Raw genomic sequence first — 9,544 nt, forward strand, 5'->3', positions numbered from 1 at the left:
AAACCCCCCCCGCCGTTGCGGCGGATCTCAGGCCACGCCACCATTTCCCCATTTTTTTTTTCTTGTGATGGAGCTCCAGAGACGTTAGGGTTTTCGGTGAAAATCAGATTTTCGGAAGGGTTTATGTGTTACGGGCCGGTTTGGGCTTTCATGAAAGAAATAATTTAATTGTGGGCTTTTCTAATGGGCCCATGTTTAGAATAACGGACTTCAGATATCCACACATCGTAGATACCGGATGTACAGTAGACATTTATAATTTAATCTTTAATAAAATTCTTATGTAACTCTACGCGACAACATTTGTACTCAGACTGATGCGGAGTTTTAAATTCTAAGACGCATGATAAGTACGTAAGTGGCATTTAGGGTATTTAGAAATAATGAAGGGGATGGGCATCGTCCACAGGTAGAGCCATTAATTGCGCACTTACCCATAAAACCCAATCACTGATTTCGGTAATAAATATCTGTCAGAGTGCGTACGTACTTGTAGCTAATACATCAGCACTTCCAAACTGTTTCATTCCATAAAGTCCGATGTACAGGAGTGTATATGGACGGCTTCTCCCACTGATGACGGGCTTGATTATTGGGCCGAGATTTAGGCCCAATATAAACCTCTGCCGCGGTCTCTCTTTTTTTTTTCAATACCAATTACGATCTTTTATTTTTGGCGTATTTTTCTGAATAAATGAAACGGAAGGGAGAGCACTTTTTGCCACGTCGGAGTCATCCTCTCCGTTAAACCTCTTCGAATACCGTTAGTTGGAGAAACGGTGTTTTGATCCATTAATCATTATTGACGGCCAAAAGTCAGGTATTTGACGCCGTCAATTCACGGCCACAGCCTCCGAATTTTTTTTAACCGTGTTAATTCTCAAATAAAAACAAATTATGCAGCTGTCCTAATTCTCAAAATAATTTCTGATAACTTAAATATCCAAACAGCTGGAGATAAAAAGACATCAATATGTTTTAAAAAGTGTATATAACGGTTGCATATTCAAGTTTACTTGAAAATTCGATAATTTTTTGTTTGATGATTTCTGGATTTTCTTTCTAAAATTAAGAGAGAGAGAAAAAAAGAGAGGGAGGAAGAAATGGAACAGATAAACGATGAGAAAAGGCTCTGTCTTTATAGCCGACAAAGGCGAGTGAAGCCGCGGCTTTTTCCGCATGAAAGGCTTTGGTTGCTTATGAAGCAACAGAAACGCACCAAAACGCGGCAGCTTTTGTCGTATCGAGCTGCAGCAATCACTGAAACGCCGCCGTTTCGGGATCCCCACCTTCCCCTTATCTCTTGGGGCGACCAATTATTGCCTTCATTCGATTCTACCTCCCTTTCCCTTTGCTCTTTCATTCGCTGTTCGATCTCTTCTCCCAAATATCTTCTCCCAGATATTTTCCTCTCCCGACTCCACTCGATTCTTCTTCTTCTCCCTCCGGATTCCAGCTACCGATTTCTTCGCTCCGAGTCTTCGTTTTGGGCTCGAAATCGGCGGAGTCTTCGGGTCTTAGCTCTGTGATGTGATCGTGAGGTATCGGAGCAAAAACAGTAGATGGATCCGACGGCGATGGTTGCGGGTCCGGGGATGGACTTGCCGATCATACACGACAGTGACCGCTACGACTTCGTTAAGGACATCGGGTCCGGTAATTTCGGCGTGGCCCGGCTTATGAGGGATAAGGTCACCAAGGAGCTCGTTGCTGTCAAGTACATCGAGAGGGGAGACAAGGTCTTTACGATCCGTTGTTGTTGCTTGCTTTATTGCCGCAGATTTCACTTTCTATTTATGAGATTGATTGGATACTTTCAGTTTCCCGATTTAGCAGTTTTACCTGTATTTTTGCGTTTTAGATCGTTACCTGATTCAAGGTTCGCCTTTTCTGTTGTCTTTAAGGTGTTAGACGTTGTCTATGATTCTTTGGTTTGACTATGATTCTGCTTGGATGCGTTACTGTGCGTAAAGTTGTGAATTTGATTAAAGACTCGACATTTCCTGCCCGTTCCGAGACTTGTACAATTCTTAAAGTAGTGATTTTGCAGCTTCTACGCCGATATTTAGTGAAAAAATGAATCGAAAGAAGTTGTTTTCGGATGGGTATTTTATTGTAACGGAGAATCAGCTGAAATATAGAAATCAGTAGGATTTGATCCAGTTCCGAATGGATAAGATTGTGTATGAGGGTAGAAGTTTGGATGACTTGTATCCTGGCTCTTACTAAGACAATATTCCTTGCTGCACAGATCGATGAAAATGTCCAAAGAGAAATCATCAATCACAGGTCATTGAGGCATCCCAATATTGTCAGGTTTAGAGAGGTAAATAAACAGCTTCTGGCTCCTGGTGCATACACGCTTGTGTGGCAGCATTGTTCATGTGTCTGTGCTTCTGCTATAGGTCATTTTAACACCTACCCATCTGGCTATTGTAATGGAATATGCTTCTGGAGGAGAGCTTTATGAGCGGATTTGCAATGCAGGGCGGTTTAGCGAAGATGAGGTTCGGACTCTGATATCTTGTCTCTCTTTATTCATTGCCGATTTTTATGTGCTTATGATCTCTGATTTGTTGTACAGGCTCTTTTCTTCTTTCAGCAGCTAATATCTGGAGTCAGCTATTGTCATGCGATGGTATGTGGACAAGTGTTCCTTTCAGTTGTTAACATGCCGGCAGATGGGAATTCCGTGATTTATATTGTGGTTAACTTTTTTGTTCCGTTTTCAATTTGAAGCAAGTCTGCCATCGTGATCTGAAGCTGGAAAATACATTGCTGGACGGAAGTCCTGCTCCTCGGTTAAAGATATGTGATTTTGGATATTCCAAGGTACTAACTCTCAGAAGGTTTGTCCTCTGAATTCCTATATTGATGCTCTGGGCGAAACAACCCGGTACTTGTTATGGTTCTTCATCGGCTCCTCAATGTCATGCTGATCTCTGCATATGTTGTTAGGCTTTTTCTTGTTTACTGATTGAGATTAGAGCTGGATGATATATGCTTAACTATATGCTGCATTAATTCAGCTGTTTGAGATCGATGTTTCTGCTGCAATTTGTTATCTGATCTGCCTAATCACATTCTCTCTTCAGTCTTCTGTTCTTCATTCGCAACCAAAGTCTACCGTCGGTACTCCTGCATATATTGCACCGGAGGTGTTGCTTAGACAGGAATATGATGGAAAGGTAAGAGCACTGGACCTACTCTTTAAAATTAGTTTTCTGGAATTCTCTTTCTCTCTCTCAGCATTTCCTATGATATGTACCGTCATCTCCAGCCAAATATGGAGTGACCTGCATAAACTTTAATTGTGTTTTGCTTTCTAACAGATGTGAATCAATGAATTTCAAGGGGATTGATATTGGTTATCAGTCTGCTCAAAACGATATTCTTACATAATACAATTCTGCTGATTGTCATATACTTCTCTTGAACTTGAGTCTCTGACTTCTCTCCTGAAGCTGACATTAGTAGACCCACATTCTGAACTTGGTGATTTGATAAAACCAGATTGCAGATGTATGGTCATGCGGCGTAACACTATACGTTATGTTGGTTGGAGCATATCCATTTGAGGATCCGGAAGAGCCTAGGGACTATCGAAAGACGATACAAGTAAAGTTTAAATGCCCTTATCTCCTAACATTTTTCTGGAACTTGAACAATGAACATATGATGGCTTTCTGGTGATCGTAAATGCAGAGAATCCTCAGTGTCAAATACTCGATTCCCGAGGATATACAGCTTTCACCCGAATGCCGTCATCTGATATCAAGAATCTTCGTGGCCGATCCTGCAGCAGTAAGTCATCATCCTCTTCAGATCCTGAAGTCATTTTTTCCAGGTAGAAAAAACGAAAAACCTCATCTTTTAGGCGTTGGGAAATGACACACTCGTGAATGTGGTACGGCAGAGGATCACAATTCCGGAGATAAAAACACACGAATGGTTCTTGAGGAATCTCCCAACCGATCTAATGGATGAGAACAAGATGGGGAACCAGTTCGAAGAAGCTGACCAGCCCATGCAAAGTCTTGACACCATCATGCAGATTATCTCCGAGGCCACAATCCCAGCCGTCCGGAACCGAAGCCTGGACGATTACATGGCCGACAACCTCGACCTGGATGACGACATGTTGGATGACTTGGATTCCGATTCTGAGATCGATGTTGACAGCAGCGGCGAGATAGTTTACGCCCTCCAATAGCCAAAATCCCATATGTCCATATTTACATACGGTGCTCTTCTTCTGTGTGATATGGTTCTTGTCTCCATACTCTCTTCTGTGTTTCTAGCTTTGTTCCGACAGCGTGTGATTGAAGGAGACTTGTAATGTTTTCAAAGGCTGATAGTTATCCTCTCTCTCCCCTCCTCCCTCGATTTTTTTTTTTATATCCGTCATTTTTGTATCAGCCCCTCCCAGTTTATTCTCTTCCACAATGGTGGCGAGTTTTCTAAAACTATCGTCAGCTTCAAACCCCGGCAGTGGCAAACACGTAATAAACAGTAAAAACGAGGGCTTAGGTTGTGCTTGAAAAATGTGACCACTGGTCCACTACAACTCCGAGTTGTGAAAGTATATGGCAAATTTGCCTTGAATTCGGCTTATGTGACATAAATTATTATTATTATTATTATTATTAAAGAAGACATAAATCAGATTCTTAGATTCCTTAGAGGAGAATCAATCACATGGCCTTAGGCTTTAAAATTATGGACCAATGCATATTTGCCCATTATCTATTAATCGAATCAAATGGGTGGCAAATGCAACTTACTCTTCCTGCCAGCATAGGCAATACTCATAAATGTCTTGCCATTGACTAATTTATTTTATCTGTTTTGACAAAGTCAATGTTTCCCAAAACTACAATTGGACAAAATGTTATACAAACTAACAATTTGTTTTCTAAAAATCTTAAAACTATTGCCCTTGTGATAACAAATAACTATTTACTTAATGCTTACCATAAAATAAAATAAAAATGGTGACCATTTTTTCCTTTTGCTAAAATATGAAGAAAAAAAAAAGATCGACCACCGACCTGGGCCATTATTAATACCATCAAATGGGTAGAAGACGTTATAAAACTATATATATATATATATATAAAAACAAAAAAATAGGTCGACCGGTGCCCATCATGGTGAGTCCATGAAGTTTGTAAATGAACAATCAGAAAAAGAGAAACAGTGTAATGCCAACACCTATGTTTTTTTTTTGTTTGTATTCCTGTAATAAGAGACAGGAGCTTTGTAATTTGTCAAAAGAATACAATTAAAATGGAAAACGAGGTAAATAGAAGAAAGCCAAGTAAAATGTCTCCAGAAACCTCATTTAGATTTAGATTCGAAATTCGAAGTGATTTTCAGGAAGGCACAGAAGAACATGAATCGGAATCAAATCAACGGCGAGAAATTAGGGCAAAGTTTTCGCCCGCATTCCCTTTGTTTAGATTAATTAATAAGCTATGTTCTGATGGGTTGTTTGTTGTGGGAATGGTGGAATAATGAGAGCTAAGCTTTGGTCGCAAGCAATCATAATAGCGAGGAAACGCGTGAAAACCTGTCTGAGTACATAGCCTCTCAATTCACCAGATGCCACCTTTATACATCTGCCATGCAAATCTTGTATACAAAGATAATATATATATATATATATATATATATGTAAATAATTTCACATCTTTACACTGATGATCAACCAACTTGCATGAAACTGTATAATGCACTCCAGTTATACGCTCATTTACACATAAAAATATAATATTAGAAGCTTCTCGATAAAGTTTTCATCTGGCAGAGGGAATAAATTAAATAATTATAGTAATACATTTTAGTTGAAAAATGGCAAATTGGAAAGTGGAAATTTAGTTGAAAAATGACATATTGGAAAGGGGTTCTCTCACTGCACCATATCTTCCCTCCTCAACCGGCACACTTACTACTTATACCTCCACCCAGATCCTGCCTCTCTGATCCATACCCAGAAGAGAAAAATTATTGGGTTTTGATAAAGTTTCGTTTTTTTTTTCCTCACAGGCCGTCGAAAATGGCATTATCAGTTATGCTCCATCTTCTTCTTGGAGTTATGGCTGTTTTTGGCAGTGTAGTGAAAGTGAAAGGAGATGACCCTTACAAGTATTACACTTGGACTGTCACTTATGGCATTATTTCTCCTCTCGGTGTTCCTCAACAGGTACCTCCCTTACAACCTCTTCTGGAAAGTTTCCACATTTCGTGTTTTTTTTCGTTTGTAATATTGTGTGTTTTATGTTGTTCGAATCTGGGAGCTCATCTATCTGCGGGGTTTTGTTGTTTAGGTCATCTTTATCAATGGTCAGTTTCCTGGTCCAAGGCTTGACGTCGTGACCAATGACAACATCATCCTCAATCTCATCAACAAACTTGACCAGCCTTTCCTCTTGACCTGGTAAGTCTTTCTTCCTATTTCAGAAAATGTGGACGCTTGATAGTTTTTACCGTCAGAAAATCAATGTACGATCTGCGATTGTTTTCTTACCCATTTTGTGAGATCGCCGAAAGATTCAAACTTTCCATTTTCTCGCTGCAAAACAGAGCATCGCCTCTCTCGATGAATGCTGGTTGTTTATCCTTTTCTCTTTCCGGAAGAAGGGTTTTCTGAAATCGTAACTTCTCCAATTCTATGCCTTCCGTTGGATAAATTCACTTTTCTGGTGCGTTTCCTCGGGGGTTTACTTCAAATCGAGAGTTTTCAGCCCTAGATTTCATGTGATCATCTGAAAAGATTCTATTCCGGGAAAAAATCGAAAGTGAAATGAGGTTTTCAGTGTTTTGGTTACTGGGTCATAACCATTGTTGTGATCTGTTCCGTTGGATCGTTTGCTGAAATCAAAGTATTCTCCTTTTAGGAATGGAATTAAGCAGAGGAAGAACTCATGGCAAGATGGGGTTTTGGGAACAAACTGTCCGATTCCTCCAAACTCCAACTTCACCTACAAGTTTCAGACAAAAGATCAGATCGGAACCTATACCTACTTTCCCTCCACGGCCTTTCACAAAGCTGCCGGAGGCTATGGAGCAATCAATGTCTACGCCAGGCCGAGGATCCCAATCCCCTATCCTCTCCCTGCCTCAGATTTCACATTGCTCATTGGTGATTGGTTCAAGACCAACCACAATGTGAGGGAGGACCTTATTCATTTTTCAATGCGCATTGTGTATGTGTGTGTGTATATCTATATATCTGTGATTGTGTTGCATATCCAAGGTTCTGGTAGATGAGTACATTGTGAAAGATGGTATTGATGCTATCTTGTGTTTATGTCCTCTGTTTCTGAAACTTGAACTTTATTCAGACTCTGCAACAACGTCTGGATTCTGGGACACCGTTATTGTATCCAGACGGATTGCTCATAAACGGGCAGACTCAGGCAACATTCACAGGGGACCAAGGTAAAGACTTTGTGTCCGAATTCGAGATGACATGGTCATTTTTCGAGTCATTTGGGTTTCAGGGTATCAATGTTCCATGTCCGGTTTTTCGATATATCAGGGAAAACATACATGTTCAGAATCTCCAACGTTGGATTATCAACTTCATTCAACTTGAGAATACAAGGGCACACCATGAAAGTGGTCGAGGTGGAAGGATCTCACGTGATCCAGACCGACTACGATTCTCTTGACATTCATGTTGGCCAGTCCCTCTCCATTTTGGTGACCTTAAACCAATCTCCTAAAGATTATTACATAATGGCAAGCACTCGGTTCACGAGAAGAGTACTCTCTGTGACTGGCTTGTTACGTTACTCTAACTCCCGAGCTCCGGCTTCTGGTTCTTTGCCGGATCCTCCCCCGGGAGAATTGGTCTGGTCCATGAGACAAGCCAGGACTTTCAGGTAAGAGGAAGCTCTTGCATTTCTTATACAGATTGAGGTTGATTGTCTCTTTACGTGATCTTGCAATTATGTTTTACCGATAGGTGGAACTTGACGGCAAATGCAGCTAGGCCAAACCCTCAGGGATCCTTCCATTATGGAAAAATCACTCCCACGAAGATGTTCGTCTTCTCGAATTCAGCTCCTCTGATCAACGGAAAGCAACGCTATGCAGTCAATGGCGTCTCATATTTGAACTCTGATACACCTCTTAAACTGGCCGATTACTTCAACATAGCCGGAGTTTTCAGCACTAATGCCATTCAGAGAGTGCCGTCCAATTCACCGGCAACTGTTGCTACTTCTGTTGTGCAAACGAATCTCCATGATTTCATCGAGGTTGTCTTCCAGAACAACGAAAGAACAGTGCAGTCTTGGCATCTTGATGGTTACGACTTCTGGGTTGTCGGGTGGGTTTTGGATTTTGGATTCCTTGATGGTTTGCTTATACCCTTTGCTCAGATTGGACCCTAACGAACTGTTCTTGCAATAAATACAGATTTGGTTCTGGACAATGGACGCCGGCAAAGAGATCACTGTACAATCTGAAAGACGCTCTTACGAGACACACGACTCAGGTATAAACCCGCAATCTTTCAGAAAAATTCCTCCATGATGTATTGATGCAAAAACCAAACGTTCTTGCCAGGTATATCCGAATTCGTGGACAGCAATCTTAGTGTCTCTGGACAATCAAGGGATGTGGAACATGAGATCAGCGATATGGGAGAGACAGTATCTTGGACAGCAGTTTTACCTCAAAGTATGGAACCCTATCCAGAGCCTGGCCAACGAATACAACCCTCCTGATAACCTTCTTCTCTGCGGCAAAGCTGTCGGAAGACACCCTTAGAGCTTTTAGAGTCGCTGTTCTTTAAGTTCTCTGATTTGTATTGGTAATGGTTTGTTCTTCTGGTCATGAGCATATGACTAGTTACCATTTGTAGTAACCTTACATGATTGAAAGGAAATGGAAAGTTTACAACTTTGGGAGGTTCTTTCTTCGGATTGGATGAAATGAGAGAGGAGCGTGTTGAGATTGTAAAAGTATCGTTCTTTCCATTAGAAATCACGGGTGCAAAGACTCTAATACAGGCCAAGTAACAGCTTGGAGCCAAAACGCACACGTTTCTATTTTCTACTCCTTGAGAGATAGTACTAGTAGTAATGCTAACAACCTAACCTAGATCGACGAGACACGCAAGAGAAGATCACTACATCAGAAGAAGAAGAAAAAGGAACGAAACCCTCCGACAGAAACAGAGACAGAGACAGGCTCACTTCACTTGAGTGTGTTCCCAGGGGTTGAGATGGCAAGATCCGGCCAGGCGAAACAATCTCCGGCGACGAACCCTGCGTTGTTCTCTAGACCCTCCAGCTGCCACGTGGCGGCCATCGGAGCCGCCGGACCACCGTTACTCCCTACTCCACTTCCGAGTCCAAAGCTCACGTCTTCGAAACCCGTCCCGAGTCCGAGACCAAACCCACTTAGCCCGATAAGTCCACCCGACCCATGTGCCGCCACGGCTGCGTTGTTGTTCAAGAGAGATGTAAAGCTCCCACAAAGCGACAACGCGCTTCCTTTCACATCCTGCACGGTCGACACGTGGCTATAT

General features: G+C 41.6%; 4 protein-coding genes across 4 annotated transcripts in view; 2 read left to right on the top strand and 2 right to left on the bottom strand.

The window, feature by feature from the left end:
• Nucleotides 1-89, bottom strand: part of LOC104827055 (50S ribosomal protein L25) — a 2,492-nt gene extending 2,403 nt beyond the window's left edge. The window contains exon 1 of the mRNA XM_010560081.1: nt 19-89. Within this exon, the coding sequence (XP_010558383.1) occupies nt 19-52 (34 nt within the window). The 5' untranslated portion in view covers nt 53-89. The remainder of the gene's footprint in view (nt 1-18) is intronic.
• Nucleotides 90-1,319: 1,230 nt separating this feature from the next.
• On the top strand, nt 1,320-4,372 carry LOC104827067 (serine/threonine-protein kinase SRK2I). Its single transcript, XM_010560103.2, has 9 exons — nt 1,320-1,739; nt 2,252-2,326; nt 2,406-2,507; nt 2,585-2,638; nt 2,740-2,832; nt 3,096-3,188; nt 3,514-3,618; nt 3,706-3,804; nt 3,917-4,372. The coding sequence occupies exons 1-9, from the start codon at nt 1,563-1,565 to the stop codon at nt 4,211-4,213; spliced, it is 1,095 nt and encodes a 364-aa protein (XP_010558405.1). The 5' UTR covers nt 1,320-1,562; the 3' UTR covers nt 4,214-4,372.
• Nucleotides 4,373-5,915: 1,543 nt separating this feature from the next.
• LOC104827078 (L-ascorbate oxidase homolog) lies at nt 5,916-8,985 on the top strand. Its single transcript, XM_010560125.1, has 8 exons — nt 5,916-6,205; nt 6,330-6,439; nt 6,900-7,170; nt 7,347-7,443; nt 7,544-7,889; nt 7,973-8,338; nt 8,428-8,506; nt 8,578-8,985. Exons 1-8 carry the CDS (start codon nt 6,059-6,061, stop codon nt 8,779-8,781), a joined length of 1,620 nt encoding a protein of 539 aa, XP_010558427.1. The 5' UTR covers nt 5,916-6,058; the 3' UTR covers nt 8,782-8,985.
• Nucleotides 8,986-9,210: 225 nt separating this feature from the next.
• The window catches only part of LOC104804519 (dof zinc finger protein DOF3.4-like), a 665-nt gene continuing 331 nt past the window's right edge, over nt 9,211-9,544 (bottom strand). The window contains exon 2 of the mRNA XM_010528834.1: nt 9,211-9,455. Coding sequence (XP_010527136.1) covers nt 9,211-9,455 — 245 coding nt within the window. The remainder of the gene's footprint in view (nt 9,456-9,544) is intronic.

This window comes from Tarenaya hassleriana, unplaced genomic scaffold, assembly GCF_000463585.1.
Source record: "Tarenaya hassleriana unplaced genomic scaffold, ASM46358v1 Cleome10, whole genome shotgun sequence".
Taxonomy (NCBI): Eukaryota; Viridiplantae; Streptophyta; class Magnoliopsida; order Brassicales; family Cleomaceae; genus Tarenaya; species Tarenaya hassleriana.